The sequence below is a fragment of the Halyomorpha halys genome, unplaced genomic scaffold, assembly GCF_000696795.3.
Source record: "Halyomorpha halys isolate HHAL.00 unplaced genomic scaffold, Hhal_1.1 Scaffold493.1, whole genome shotgun sequence".
NCBI lineage: Eukaryota > Metazoa > Arthropoda > Insecta > Hemiptera > Pentatomidae > Halyomorpha > Halyomorpha halys.
The window spans coordinates 1,084,211-1,101,207 of NW_027111379.1; the positions used below are offsets into that span (position 1 = coordinate 1,084,211).

General features: G+C 28.7%; 2 protein-coding genes across 2 annotated transcripts in view; both read right to left on the reverse strand.

The window, feature by feature from the left end:
- LOC106683534 (membrane-associated progesterone receptor component 1) overlaps positions 1-6,002 on the reverse strand; it is an 11,299-nt gene extending 5,297 nt beyond the window's left edge. Inside the window, exons 1-2 of the mRNA XM_014425061.2 lie at positions 5,573-6,002; positions 4,947-5,096 (exon numbers count right to left, since the gene is read on the reverse strand). Of these exons, the coding sequence (XP_014280547.1) occupies positions 4,947-5,096; positions 5,573-5,879 (457 nt within the window). The 5' untranslated portion in view covers positions 5,880-6,002. The remainder of the gene's footprint in view (positions 1-4,946; positions 5,097-5,572) is intronic.
- Positions 6,003-8,696: 2,694 nt separating this feature from the next.
- Positions 8,697-16,997, reverse strand: part of LOC106683523 (lipid storage droplets surface-binding protein 2) — a 13,915-nt gene continuing 5,614 nt past the window's right edge. Inside the window, exons 2-4 of the mRNA XM_014425038.2 lie at positions 15,711-15,885; positions 13,949-14,134; positions 8,697-8,889 (exon numbers count right to left, since the gene is read on the reverse strand). Coding sequence (XP_014280524.1) covers positions 8,731-8,889; positions 13,949-14,134; positions 15,711-15,848 — 483 coding nt within the window. The 5' untranslated portion in view covers positions 15,849-15,885 and the 3' untranslated portion in view covers positions 8,697-8,730. The remainder of the gene's footprint in view (positions 8,890-13,948; positions 14,135-15,710; positions 15,886-16,997) is intronic.

A 16,997-nucleotide genomic window follows, 5' to 3' on the forward strand; every position in this document is an offset into this window, starting at 1 on the left:
CATATCTTATATTATACATATCTTCTTACCTACATGATATTATATTTCATCTTTCACTGTTTTCAATCTACTACCATCTAATTCCACGATTATCAATCAATTTTTTACTATTCAGTTATCAGTTATCAATTTTTTATCATTTGTGATTCAATTCAATATCTTGTATAATTCTAAATTTGTTTGTATACTATTCCTTTTCAATTTTATGTTTCTCTAAATGCTGTTGTTATCTCTTTTGTTCTATACCCCTGATGAAGACCTGAAACTCAGTTCGAAACGTCGGCATAAAATAAATAAACATTGTTTTGCTCATTTATGTTGTTCTATGCTGACTGCACCTCCCCGACAAACTTCTCCAATCATTAATCTACACCTCATTACTACTAATTCAATTTAAAAAATATATTTATTTAACTATATTCATACGTTGTGAAGGTGTTATTATTAGTAATACTGCTAAGTTTTATCTGTAATGAAATTATTCAAAGCCCACAATGATTTTGTTTATAAAGGATATATCGAAGAAGGAAAAATCAGAAAACTCAGGGCGACAAGCAAAATGAATGTTTTAAAAATCATTTAGTTGTAAAACTAATTCATAGAAATATACAACAATTAAATTTTGTCTGCTCGTGGAACTGTCTCCTCTATTCTGATTTTCCTCTTCCCTAATGTCCCTGGAATTATTAAGTAAACCCATAAGTATCTCCTTATAGTGGTCATTCTTTGCATCTAAGTTGCTTTTTTATTCATTTTTTTTTTGCCATAAATGGAAGCATTCCTCTGTCAGCTATAGTAGATGCATAGATGACATTTTGTTTTTTCTAAATCTATCAAATTGATGTTGAATCTAATATCTTTAGTTTGATTTTCATCCTTTAAACTATGAGTCACATAGTGCTAATTCCTCTGAATATGATGTATTGAGCTCAAGTGATATGGATTTTGACCAGAAACTACCTGACTAAGATTACAGTTAAGATGCATATATTTTGTGATTCATTTTGTATACTATTCCAACCAATATGTTTGTATACTATTCCTTTTCAATTTTATATTTCTCTAAATGTTGTTGTTATCCCTTTTGTTCAATAGCCCTGATGAAGACCTGAAATTCAGTTCGAAACGTCGGCATAAAATAAATAAATATTGTTTATTTATGTTGTTCTTTGCTGACCACACCCCCTGACAAACTTCTCCAATAATTAGGAATTAGTAATAGCTTGTTTCTTTGATAGACACACTGATGCACATACAGTGGTTAGGAACTGTAGCTCAAGAATGGAATTAGTAATCATAAACACAAATAGCTCGTTTCTTTGATACACACACTGATGTACCTACAGTGGTTAGGAACTGTAGCTTAAAAAATATATTCACAATTTGATATTGTATGAATTTTGTAGCTGTGGTACATCACTCTACAATTTTGCAAACTGGAGTGAACAAGGAAAGATGATGTTCTGGGAAGATAAGACAATATAAATGAATTACATAAATGACTGATAGTATTCGTAAAACCTTCCACAAATAATTAAAATACTTTATTAAACTACAAGAAGGGAAATGTTCAATCAACAAAATTTTACTGTCCTAAAAAAAAATTCACTTATATTCATCAGAAGATGTGTTCGGGAAATGAATTCAGCAGCAGCTGAGTAAGATAAGAGTGACTATTAATAAAGAAGAAAACAACATTTTTCTATTCATCATTTAAGTATTTCTTATAAATACTATAGTTCAATGTCCATAGGTAGGACTGAATTTTAGTTAATAAAACCTTCAGTTTCATTAAAACTTAATAGTACAATAAATTCAAGAAACATCTAATCACATCTTACTTTTTTAAGACTATAGTTCTGAATGCTTAAGTTTTATACTAAAAAAAAAGTGTGAAGATAAAAATTGTCCATTTTAATTTTTATGATTATTAAACTCCATTAATTAATTTATAATTTCATTTTAAGTAAAACATGTACTGTGAACTGATATAGGACACACTTTCTAAATTATTGAAAATATTTCAATATACAGTTTATTAAATCAGGGATTGTAGATATTAAAGTGACTGAAATTATACTTCTTTTAACAAAACCAATTTAACTATCACCTTGATGAATAACACATAAAAGAATTACTTTATGAAAATGGAGCAATAAAAAATTAAATAAATAAATAACAAATGGCTAATACAGAAGTCGGTGTAATATTTCATCAAACATTTCATTTGCAAGTCACTTAAAATAAAAGGGAAAATTTAGTTTATACCAAGATAAGAAAAAATATTATCTAAATCACTCTATGTTTTTTCAAGGTTAAAATATGAAATTAAAACAAATGCATAAAATAAATGGTTGCCATTCTAGTTGCAATAATTATTCAAAATTACTTTTCACTGTATCATATTATAATTTATACAAATATTAATTAAATGTTGTAAAATGAAATAACCAACTATAAATATTCTAATCTCATGTTTTAGTAACCTAATGCCTTGACCAATAATTAAAAAAGTTACATAAATAAAAAATCTATGGCGTATATAAAAGAAGAAGGAATTTTCATTAAAATTGACTTAAAAATATAATTTAAAATAAAATATCTAAGAAACAAATATTTTTTAATAGAAAATGCTTAAAATATTGAGCATAGAAAAGTAATATAATTATTTGTTGATATTTTGTACAGTTAGGAGGTAAATACACATATTCTAAAATCAAAAAGATTGATTTTATAATAATATGAATTTAGTATGACTCATGACAAAAAAAAAATTTAATTCACTTTACAAACAGACCACCACAACTTGATCAACTGACAAAAATCTTTATCTTGGACTATGTTACTCCAATTTGCTAATTTATCTCATCTATCTTTATTGAGCTCTGATAATACATCTATTGTTTGATCTCTAAATCTTTTGAAAGAAGAATAATGTAAAACAAAAGACTAAAACTATTCAATAACAACAAAAAATTAATGATGCATTTATTTAAACATTACACCTATATCTTCTATATTAGTTAAACTGAAACTAAACTAGATTTTTTTAATTATAGATCACCTAAAAATTATTTTATACTGTATTTCCACTGAATACAGTGAAAATAAACATGTAAATAAATAAATTTAAATTTGTTTTTCCAAGTTAATACAGATAATCTTAACGACTTGTATATGTATTGAAAATTCATAATGTACGTTATTAAATAGCTCTTAAACTTGCAGAAGAAATATTGTATTAAAATATAATAGGTAACGAAGGACAAAGCTTTAATTGGGTTTAAAATAATGTTCCATTATTTATCCGCCATAAAGCGGGAAAATGATGACTAGAATTGTTAAACAATCAAAAGAAGTCTTAGTTATATAGCGTTGTTTAAACGAAGCTTAAAATAAATGACTACTTATGATATCAAATAAGTATAGAACAAAATTGTTTGATTTTAAAAAATAACAAAAAAAAAACTAAGATTGCCCTTGCCTTTTCTTCAGGAATAAACCATGGCCATGGGAAATCTACCTGAAATATGGTAAGTAACCCTGAATAACTGAATATTAAAAAGACATTGTCACAAATGTAAAGCCTTTCATGGTTCAAATATTTTAAAAATAAACTGCTACCAGTATCATTAAAGGATGGAGACTACTGAATAACAAAACTTTCACAAACCAACTGGTTCAATACATAATATAAAACATACTAATTCATTTATATTTATTTTCATACATAAAATCACGATACAGCAGAACAAAAAAATTTAGAGCATTATTAAGTTATTTTGCAATTAAGAAGTAACATGTAATAAAATAAATAATTTATTATTCTTTAACAATGATTATATATTACTTAAACTAATGTTTAAGTTCATATCATCTCTATTAATTTAGTTCTATAAGTATTTGCTAAATGAAATATTAACAAATGAATAATATATCCTCATAAAGCAATTAAAATAGTATGATTGGATTACAAGTAAAAATGAGTAAGTTAGAATCTTTGAATTCAAATTTTCTCATAAGTTAGAATTTTGAGTTTTGTCAGTATTGCAGTAAGGGTGCAATAAATTTTTTTGGTTTATACAACTAACAGCATACACAATTATTAGTTCAAGCTTATTTACAGTGTTTCATATTTACCACATGAAATATGAGGCTAAATAAGGATGGTGAAAGTAAATTAATGAGCTTTCCCCTTCTGTGAAACAATTACACCAAGAAAAATGAATAATTAGTTTTGTTTATTATTCAATTGTGGAAATAAAAACTCAGTTTTAATAAAAAAACAACTGAGTAGATGGAGTAATAAAAATATTTCTAATGAAAGAATTAGACATATAATACTAAAATTCATCCCAAAATAAGTATTAACAACAAAACTAGTACTCAAGATTTGTTCAGTAGGAATAATGACAAATATACAAGAAAAATTTCATCATTCAGTAATAGTACGGTTTAAATAAGAAAAAATTGTGGTAGAAAAGCTGTTTGACATTGAAGTACACAGTCAGGACCATTAAGCATTAGTTAACTGTTCATTTAGTGACATGGGGAATGAGTTCTCTGCAGGACTGCTTTGTCATCAACTCCATTAATTACACAAACTTTCATCAAGTTACATCAATGAGTAAATTTGAATTACAATTCAAACATTAAAACAACAAATTAAAGAGAAATACATTATTTAACTGAATAGATGCTTTAAACATGTTCCACAGCTCAAGAAGAAAATAAACTCAATTACTTATAATTCGTTTAAAATAAAGATGTCCAAAAGCCAAAATTATTTTACCTAACATATCATATACTTTTATTTAAAAATCAAAACAATAGATGGAAATGATGAACCTCTAGTTATATTTTGAAAATGAAAGGTAAAAGGAACTATATTAAAAGAAAATATAGATATCAAAGGAAACAGGAGAGAATCCGTGTAATATACTTGCCTGTGAACTGCATTTCCCATTCACGAACTGAATCCATTTCCATCGAATTCAGGTCACTTAGATCGTCGTAAGTTTCACTTCCGCCAGTTACAGAAAATGTAGCAAGACCTCTTGAAGCATCCCTTCCTCCAAAAGCAGCATAAGGTCCACCTGATAAAACATCAATTTGTTGGAATAAATAATCCTGAAATCCATTAATAATTTATCATGGTCATGACATGCACATTCAATTATAGGCCAAGAAATTTTGACACTGGGTTATTGATTCATTCAGAAATCTAAATTACAAAAAAAAAAGTTAACATCAGACTGAACTTAAATTAATATCAATACTTTTTTCAATTAGAATTGAATCTATCTTACTCATTCACACTCTTATTAATTACAGATAAATTAAGATATCAATATTACATAAAACTGAATAAATAATAGCCAAAACTTCATTTAATATATTATGTTGAAAACAATGAATCATAAGTTGATTGGCATAAAAGACAGAATTGGGGAATGAAGAAAATCTATCATCAATAAGCAGCTAAACCTTGACAACTATAAGGCCAATGCAATGAGTACAAAAACGTCATTCATTAATTATGCTCATAACCACACAACAAAACTGGAGTTACCTGGCCCATAGAATCGTTTTCCCTTGGTAACATCGAACACTTTTCCATTGACAGCGATCAAAATCCTACCATCCGGGCCGTTACCATCGTAGGCCTTCAATTCTTCCAGTGTGAAGTCTCTCTTCTTCATTTTAGGTAGTTCAGGTTCCGGCTCATAGTGGGGATTTTGTTTGTATTGATTTTTATAAATTTTGTAAACGATGAACGCAATTACAGCTAAAAGGAACAAATTTAATGGACTCGTGAAGAGCTCGTTTGTAATATCACTAAAAGTACTAGCTTTATCAGAAGGGGTAACCTCGGCCATCTTGACAGATAAATTACGATCTTCTCAAACGTGCTGAAGCCGACACTCTTTCGCCAGCTTTCAACCAGTGCTACAAACACTAACTGGCAAAATTTCCCTGCATGATAGACAGTGTTGTCTTCCCGGGCACGAAATAAGTTTCTTTTAAAACCAATTATTTAGATCATGGTGATAAATAATTACCATATGAAAATTACATGTTATACGATTCTTAAATTTGATAATGGATTTTATAACTAATTAAACATATTTATTACAGGTCTTTTGGTATATAGATTAATGTATTATTTTTATGTAATAATACATATTTTAAAATAAAAACATCATAATTTTACTTGAAGCCTATTCGTTTTAAACAATTTACAACTATATATATTTCTCAAATAAATAAAGTGGTGATGATTTTTGTTGAATTGAAATTAAATTTTTTTATATAAATTGGGATCCTTATAAAAGCATTTAATATGTTTCTGCTAAAACTGGTAAACAGTGGTGGAGTTCAAACCTTAAGGAGGCGTGCCGGTGTTGGTGTCGTCGTGTTGATGGTTATATTTTTATTTTATATTCCCACTTAATAAGAGATCAGGTTCTTTTCGAGTCCTTAATATTTATGCAGAATACATACCAGCGTTAATCTCATTAATTCAAAAGAATCCTTATGTCTTATTTAGTGGGAACATAACAAAAAACCATTGTCAATAAGTTTATTGAAATGGGGGTTTCAAAATGAAAATTCTCTTCTGTTTATCTAACAGTAGAGTTCCATATTTTTGGAAAAACTGTTCAAGTTGTATAGTAGGCTTTCATGGAATAAGTTTCTTAATTTTTATAGTATTGTCATAAAACGTTGATAAAAGAGATCAGTATGCTTATATAAGTAAACATTAGTCTGTCTGTCCACTTATAAAATTAATTATAAGATTATTGGTTTGATGTTTATATTTACTCCAAGTCCATTTAATATTTATCCATGAGCCATCTTTACCTTTTGGACCTGGTGCTCCAGATATCAGTGTCCTCTAAATTCTATGATCCATCTCTTGTAAAAAGTAGCGAATTTAGACCTTGATCTTGTACAGCTCTGTTTGTTAGGGTGGGGAACTGACATAGGATTTGGGAGGTATGAAATATTGCCCATGAGGATGGGGTTTCTAGGACCCTCTAAAACTGTTAATTCATCTTATTTATCCCATCCTCCCTTGCTTTTTAGCACTAATAACATTTTGCACAGGTCCTGTGTTTAATCTTGCCCATAAAATTCTTTTAGTTATTATTCTTTGAAGAATTAACGGGTTGTCCAGTATCCAAGATGACCTCTGCTTCTAGGCCTCCACTGTCCAGTGGCCTTACATGAATGGTCTCACTTTTACATCTATTCACAAAATCTTTGCAGTATGGGTAGTTTCTTTCAATCACTAACTGAGAAAAAGTGTTCTCTGAGAATTTGATGTAGTTTATGATTGCATGAAGACCATAAGAATGCTGGGGGCATCAATTCTCGTCAGAAGAGTTGCAGACCTGTTGAACTTTCTCACTTCAATGGATACAAATTTAAATGTATATAAGACAGTGAAAAGGTTGGGAAGCTAAATGAATAAAACATGCTAACTATATTTTTATACAAAAAAGTGCTGTATGAACTAAATACTTCATGAAAGTAGAGTCAGAATTTTTGTTGTCTAGTACTCAAATATTGTAAATATGTAGAAGAAAAAAAAGGAGATATGTATTCTTGTTCAGCTGAAGAGAGACTGTTGAGTAGGAGAAATAAAGTCATGGACTTGTTTTTAACAATAAACTCAACAATGATGACAACAGCAAAGGAAATCATACAAAAGCATTTAATGGGATAAAAAGAGATATATTCAGAGCTAACAACTGAGTTGTTTTATATCAAAAGTTATATATCCAATTCTGAAAAGTTATTATTTAAAGAGGACTTATTGATAGAGGACACAGAAATATATCTTTTCAGAGAATGACCTGTATATGCATATTTATATGGTAAAGGATTTATAACCCAAAACTTAGTTAAGCAGGGCATGGAATTTGATCTGTTAATGCTTTTTTTTCCAAAAGTATATTTTTTATGATAACAAACATTTCAGTTTTATCTAATTGTACATTGATTGAATGTATAACACTAAAATGTATGAACTAGTTATTTTATAATGAGAAATTAGAAATATGAAACATTTCTATAACAAACAAATTATAATAATTAATTTTAACAAACCCTGTAATTTTTGGTTTAATTAAGTTTTCCTGTTGTAGAGAAATCTTTCTAAAAATGAAATTGTTAATTCAGTTTAGAAAAATAAGTATATATGACGACATTGTTTAATTGATAAACTATATTTTTGTTATAGAAGAAGAAAATACATAATTTATCAGAAGAGCTAGTATTATCATTTATCTGTATGATTTTTGATACATTCATATTAAAATTTAATTTATATAAAGTTTTTTAAACAATTAAATACTAAAGTCTATTATATCTCGTCAACAATCATTACATTATGTATATATTTAAGTATGTCTTATTTATCACAGTTTAACGATAGCTAGCTGTAATAAATAAAGTTGCAATCTAGCTCTAAAAATCTAGAAATTTATTACAACATTTTTACTATCTCAAAATCAAAGACAATGATGGAAAGTCAGTCTTAGGTTTGTTTAACTTAAAAATAAAAATACAATTATTTTTAAAATTTTCTCCGTTTCTAATTACAATAGATTTATATTCTTATCTATATAGACAATTTTATAGATATACTTTGACAAACACAAAATAGGGCCAAAAAAAGAACAGGGAAATGATTATCTAAATAATTGTTTGACAAGTCTTATTTTATTTTTTTTCAGAATCTCCTGAAGGACTTTTAGTGTTATTATTGTAACCAGCTAATGACGCGACCGTTTGCTTTCCATATTCACCAATTGCACTCATTCCCTTCATTGCTGGTTCTACTACATTAGTGTTCAGGGCCTCTTTGGTTTTCTGAGCCAACTAAAACATAAAATAGTAGAGTTTGATTATTTATTTTGTAGTAATAAATACAAGGTATTTATAAGACTAATAAAAATAAATAAGGATTAAAGCAGTTGGATTTTATTAATTTGTTGAGTTACGGTGATAATTATGAGTTAATTAGATGTAAAAATTGAAGCCATCTAAGAAAGTTGTATCATTACTGATTGATTTTCAAGTAAAATAATCTTTCATCTAGACCTGTTAAGCTAGAGATTCTCTATTTATTTCAGATATTAAATCTCTACTTTATTTTCCAAACATAAATAAATATTACAGAAGATTTGGTTCTGTGTTGAAGTATTTAGTTTAAAAATTATAATTGGTGTTGGCATGGAAAAAAAAGTGCTTAAAATCCCAAATGTTGAATGATTTAATACTGATTTTTTAGACATTTATATATTTTGAAAGTAAACTTGGTGGATTAATTTATTTGAAAACATTTAGCTAATTATATGGTTACTGTTATTGAAAAATAAACCATTTACAAGCCATTGCCTCATTTCTACATATAATAGATACTAGATATTATACTAAATAGATTCTAGGAAGGTAACTATTTAGTCAGACTTTCCCAGTTTAGGATCTTGGCAAACAGATAAACTCAACAAAGGTTAAAATACCAGGAAGGATTTTGAACCCTTCATGCTGCATACTGTAATTAGTGGCAAAATATCTATTTAATTTCAACCAAACTATGTGTAAACAGACAGTTAAGTAACTTTTATCTTCCATAGTAAAATTACTTTACTATATAAAATATATATAGTAAATTTCTAATTTTTTTCTTATAAATTTCTAAGATGTGAAAGTCAAATTTATATTATATAGAGTCAAACAGTATAAAAATGGCAAAAACAAAAACTAGTGGTATACCATGATTTCATATTTTTAGATTACTAGTTTTTCCGCTGGTGTTCCTCAAGGTAGTATCCTCGGTACCGTCCTCTACACATTCTATACAGCTGACATCCCAACAACTAGCACTATCCTTACCACGCATGCTGATGACACTGTGTGCTCACAGTTAATAATAACCCTTTGATTGCGTCCCAAACTCTCAAGTCCTATATCACAACCCTCGAAGAATGGTGTCGAAATTGGAGGATAAAAATAAATCCCATCAAATCACCTTTACTCTTTGTCGTAAACCTGCTGACTGCCCTACAGTATACATTAATAATGTGGCTCTTACCCCTGTAGAACAAATTCTTTATCTTTGACCTACACCTTGACAAACGACTTACCTGGAATCCTCACAGAAGACTGAAAAGACAGGAAACTGGACGCAGATTCCGACTATTACAGCACTTACTAGACAAACGGTCTAAACTTCCAACTCATTACAAAAGACTGATCTACATGACAATAATAAGGCCCATCTGAACATACGGAGTTGAACTTTGGGGCTCCACTAAACCTTCAAATGCCTCTCGTATCCAATCCTTACAATCCAAAATCCTCAATGCTCCTTATTTTGTTACTAATAAAACCATCCATAAAGACTTAAATGTTCCTTATGTAACCGACCTAGCCCGAACCCGATATCATTCCTTCTATTATAAACTCCCTAACCACCCAAACCCACTTGTTTCTAACCTGGCTTTCTCTTCCATTCCTGGCAATCCTCTGAGGCACCTGAAAAGAAGATGGCCTCGTGACCTTATATTGTAAAATGTTTTTAGAGTTCTACTACTGGGTAGTTTCTCTACATGCTGTATCATATCATTATTATCTTACTTCAAATTTGCTTGATGTATTTTTTATACAGTTGTAAATGTCAATAAATAAAAAAAAAAAGATTACTAGTTTTATAATTTATTTAAGTTATAAAATTGAGGACACTCTTAATGATGAATAAATATACAATGAATTAAAGTAGTTCTCAAATATTTTATGTAGTTTTTTCAATTTAAATACAATCCAAAATTTATAAAATCTGGCCGAGAAGGATCGGTTAGAATGGAGTGGTAACCTGTAGATAAACACCCCCCTTCCTCCCATATGTCAGAAATGACCAGGCAAGGGGTAAAAAAAAAGACAAATTTACAGCTCAATATGAGTCATATAAATGCACACAATTTTCTTACAAAAAAAATTATCAAAGCATTAATCTTAAGTAGTAACCACTTATTTTCATATAATCTTTACCATATTTTTATATTAGTCAACTCTTCTTCTTTCTCTTCCTCCTTAGTGCCTTTCAGCGTGGAGGTGCCTATGTCCAAGCAAACCAAGCCTCTCGATCCCGACCCAGTACTCTTATGGAATCCCAGTTTTCCCCTTTTTTCTCTCCCACTTTGGAGATGTAGTCCTTTCATTGTATTCTGGGTCTTCCTTTTGGGTATTTTCCTGTTGGTCTGGCCTCAAAATATTTTCTTGGATCACTGTCTTCACTCATCCGAAAGAGATGTCCAAACCATCTGAGTTGTCTCTTTTCAATGGTTTCCTTTATGGAGACAGTACCAACATCCTGTCTTCTCCTCTCATTTCATATGCGATCCCTCCTAGTTCGGCCTGCCACTCTCCGTAGGTATCTCATTTCCATTACAGTGACTCTGCTTAGGTGCTTATCAAGTGGTACCCAGCTTTCACTTCTGGAAAGGAGGGTAGGTAGGTATATAGCCTCGAAGATATACTTTAACATTCTTCTCTACCGCCCTCTTCCCTAATACTGTGTTGCAGAGGTGGTAGTATATTGCATTTGCCTTCTTTGTCCTATTGAATATCTCTTGGTCTACCTTTCCATTCCTGCTGATCACTGTTCCTAGGTTCACTGTATTAGTTAACTCAATATACTATAACTTTGACTTTTATATATAAAAATACAATATATCAAGGAAAATGTGTTTGCACTTGCCTAAATGAAAGTAGTGGATGTAATTTAACAAAATTCATATCTAAACTCCCAGTACAAAAAATACTTTTCTAGCACTAACTCGAATAAAAAAAAAAGTTTCTATTCTCTTAAACAATTTGGCTGTAGAGCTGTGAAAGCCCCTAAAATTGGTCAAAAAGCACAAAAATAAAAATAAAATGGTAGGAACGGGAGAAGTTGAGATCAAAAAGTTCTTCTCTAATAAAAAAAAATGTCAGCTCTTTATAAAAATTTTCACTTCTTTCATTTAATTTGGAGGGGCTGTTGAGATGTGGAAGACCTTAAAAACTGCGAAAAAAAAAAAAAAAATTGAGACAGATTTTGTGCCTAGATAAGGCACTTCTTTAATATCAACTTGATTCATACACAAAATTTATGTTCTCTTGCTTAATTTGGAGCTGTTGAGATGTGGAAGACCTTGAAAGGTGAAAAAAAAAAAAAAAATTGGCAGCGGTGAGAAAAAAAACTTTGGACCTCCAAAAGACACTTACCTAACACCTACTCAATTAACACTAAAAAATTCAACCCACCTACTTAATTTGGAAGAGCTGTAGAGGTGCATAAGACAAAAAAAGAAAAACCATGAAAAAATGTCAAAATTAGGTTAAAAGGCACTCCTGTAAGACCATCTGAACACATGTACAATTATTCAACCAGCTAACTTTATTTGGTGGGTCTGTGAAAGTGCACAAAACCTTATAACCACAAACAAAAATGGTGGATTTGTGAATCTGCCACTAAATAAATTTCAATACCTCCAGGCCGGATTCGGACTGGCACTACTTCTGACTATCTTGGTCTTATTTTTTTATCCGACTAACATGTATTTTTTTATCTGGCATGCAGGATTGCTTATCTTGGTCTTGTGCAACTGTAATCAATTTTCTGACATCACTGATTTCGGTTATTTAGGTTATGAAACAGATAAAAAAGTGTACCACCATCTTCTGCTCTGAAGATCTTTGAAATATTACTGTGAATTCAAGATTTGATGCTATACAATGATTAATTTACTTAGTAATCAAGCAGCATAATAGATTTATTATCTAAAATGTCAAATTCATGATTGTTGAAGTGCTGGTGATATGATGCAAAATGTAAATAAATGCTTTAAACACATAATATATGTAAATATGAAAAACAAGAGGACAAAAATTTGAGCAAAAACCAGCATTAAAAATCATAGCCAATTCAAAGAACCCAAAATATTTTGGACAAAGACGTAAACTATCTTACAGAAATTAGTAATATTGGGTACACACTAGGTAATTACAATCATAAAATTGAAGCTATAACTGACAGGAAAATTGATGAAAACCAAAGCAAGAAAATTTTAGATGAAATAATGTATTTGAAAACAAAAATTTTGATTCTGAGTCTCAAAATCCACAATTTGGTTCCCAAAAATAAGTATAATATAAATTTAAAATTAAACTATATTAAAATAAACTAGAATAATAAAAAAACAAAGAACAAATATGAAATAGATTAATAATTAATAAAATTTTCAGAATGGTATGGGGGAATGGCGTATCATATGGTACTTAATTTTCCTGTAATGTTAAAAGTAAAAAGATACATTTCATTCATTAATAAAATAAGAACAGTAAATGATTATTATGATTGCATACTAGAGATAAAATATTGTATTAATTTTATAACGTGTTATTCTCAGATAATGTTGATCTGAAGATGGAGCTTATGCTATAAAACATAAATAGAATGGGGAAAATAAATAATGGGGAGAAAATAAATGAAGCTGTATGTAAGAAAAATACAAACAAATATCATCTCTAAGTAAAATATAGCTATTATAACGTCTACTGTATTAGAAATGAGAAAATTGTCAATAATTTGTTCAATTTTTTAAAAGGGATTCTGACATTTTGCATAAGAGACTTCCCTATTTGCAGGAAACATATGAAATTGCAGGATTAGTTCTTTGAAATTTTATTAAATTAATGAAAATTAGTTTTGTTTGAGTTTAATATTAATTATATTGTTCTTAACTGATAAGATTTTGTAAATAATTCTAGATTATATGGTATAAAAAGAATCCAGATCTAGTTGGTATATTAGTGTTATTATATATTAAGAAACATTACAAATATCAATGATAGTAGTAAATAAGAATAAACATCAAAATCTAAATTTACAAACCTCTGCAGGTGGAAGTTTTATTGCTGGAATTTTCTCTTCAACAAAGTCAATACCAGAACAGAGCATTGAATCAACTTTTTGGATTGGTCCTTCTAATTTTGATGTAACTGGTTGTGCTGATTGTGCTGCATTTTTAACCGTATTTTCCGCAGATGTTAGGACAGAATTTACTGTTTCACTAGCTCCCTAAAGTAATGTGCGCAGGATATTAATATTATAGAACATATAAAAAAATAAGCTTAAACAATTTCTAAAAAATATTTATAGAAAAATAATTTGTTATAAAATAAAAAATAAGTTAGAGCAGAAACAAATAGTTACATGTTCTTGATAAAATATATTTTATTATAATAAATAAAAATATATGATACATATTGTAAATACTTATCAAATTAATACTTCAAAAAATTTATTATTCTAATTGTAAGTAAATTTGTCAAAAAATTGAGTGAAAGATTTGCAGTAACAATTTTTAAATAATTTTCATAATTTGTTTAAATACAAAATTTGGATTAAACATTTGATCTCAACTTCTAATTGACCTAATGATGTTCAAAGAAAAGGTCCGCTACATCAAACATTAATGAATCTAATAGATCAAAAGCTTCAGTATAGATACAATGATTATTAATCACTAATAATAACATTCAGAAATTTAAGGGTCTTATAAGCAAACCTTTTCAAATAAAAACAGGGCTAGGACAAGGCGACGGTTTGTCTCTATAACTTTTCAACATAGTCCTGGATAAAATCATGAAGAAATACCGGGAAAAAAAAATAGCTCAAAAAGCAATCATATAAAAGTGAGTTGTTTGGCATTTGCAGATGATCTTGCACTGTTAGCAGAATCAGAGGAAGAGTCTATTAGTCAAATAAATACCCTACAAATAATAGCAGAAAAATCAAGCCTACAAATGTCAAACAAAAAACAGAGCTCATGACTATTGAAGTAAATTTCAAGAAAAAAGCAGTTAACACTAAATATGGAAAAATAAAAATGACCAGAAAATTTAAGTACTTGGGGGACATAATATGTCACAACGGTTCTGAGAAAGCTTAAATTTGAAAATTTAAGCTTTCAAAAAGGCAAAATTTACAATAAAAAGAACCTCTCCTCCAATGCAAAGTCTTATAACTTATATAAGACTTAAAGTCTTATAAGGCATTATAACTTTGTGATAAGGCCTGTGATTTTATAAAGGGTGGACCGCATGCCTACCCAACTTGGAAAAGCTGCTAAAAATAGAAAAGAGGATCTTAAGAAAAATCTAGGGGCCCAGGAAAACTCATGAAGGTTACAGGCGAGCATCTAACGAAGAGATCTACAGAAAAATCAAAGTCTTGGAAACAGAGATAAGAATCAGAAGGGAGATGTACTATGAGCTCATGAAGAGGATGAAGGAGGAAAGTTTGAAAAAAAAGATCTTTAACAAAATTTTAAGCTACAAAAGAATGGGAGAATACACGAGGCAAATAAGAGAAGAATTAAAAAAACCTTTAAATTTCAGACACCGACACATGCTGGAAAACACTGAAAAATCTCACCAATATTGGAAGAGGAAAAAAGAAGGGTAGGAAGTGGTCCACAGAAAGGAAAGAAAGACAGTCTAAGATCATGAAACTACGATGGGAAGAAAGATATTCAAGACTACCAATTCGCGTGGTTCTTGGTGGCCGGTACGTGATAAAAAAAAAAAAATTTAAACAAAGTTAAGAAAATTATAAATGGGATAATGTTAATATAAATCATTATTTACATTACCTTAAGTTTTGAGTACATTTCTGATGCCTTATTTAATGTACATTCGACTATTGGGATTTGAGCAACTTTGCTAAGTGATCCAAGCCCTGGAGCTCCATTTGTTTGTTCATTTGTCTCTGGTTTCTTTGTGTCTGCCATTATGCAGCTATATGTATGATTATGGAAAAAGTTTTAACTGAAAAATTACACAAAATTTTAAAATTTACACAAAGAATGTTGTAACAAAGAAATAAAAATGCAATTTCAAAAAAGTTCTTTTCTCTTTATTACTTAATATTGATGTATCTTTTTAACTTAAAACAACAGATATTGGTGCATTAAAGCCTGAGACTAAATATCTGTGCAGAAAAAAAAGTAGAAAAGTGTTGAAAGATTGAATGAAATAGTCCACAAGTGCAGTTTTTAACAATAAAATATTTTATTTATATTTTTTTCCATTCTGATCATTTTAAGTACTTGAGTTGGTGTATCTTAATTCATATTTTGATGGATAATATTGATAATGCATTATTCTCTAAGGAAGATATATCTCAATTCATACTACTATGGATTTCAGAATTATACTCTAGTATTTTTATATTTTGGTGTATTTATATAAAATAGTAAAATTAAATTTACATCTGAATAAATATAAAATAGAACAAATATAAAAAAACCTGTCTTCAGTTAGTGTTAACACATATATGCAGTAAACATTTGTTCACACTCAAGCCTATTCCATTGAAATAAAGATTTTTTTTTTATTATCTAGGAATAGTTTCTGATTAAAAATTTATTTATCTTTGCTATTTACTTTTAAATTAAAATAAAATTTTCTTACACTAAATAAAGGAAGAAACAAAGTTGATGTCAAAATATTCTTATATATACATTTATTCATTAATATGAAAAATAAAAGTGTTCAATTATATTTAAATTTACTAATGAGGAAAGATACAGCAAAACTGCTTTTAAAACAACAAGCAAAATAAATATGTAATGTCATAAAAATCAGATCTGTGCTAATAAATTAGAGGTGTATTTTCATCATCTATCTAAATTAGTTAACACAAAACTGTCTTACAACAAATTATTTTTAGATAATTAGTATAAATGTAATACAATTATATAATTAGTATAAATGTAATTATAGCATAACCCTGACTAATATATAAATTAATTATCAAAGAGCATTTAATTTTGATTACCTTTCACTATTTATTAAATAAAATGTACCTCATAACTTACAACATAGTTATTATTAATTAACAGTACCAAAAATATTTGATTTGTATTGTTAAATTATGG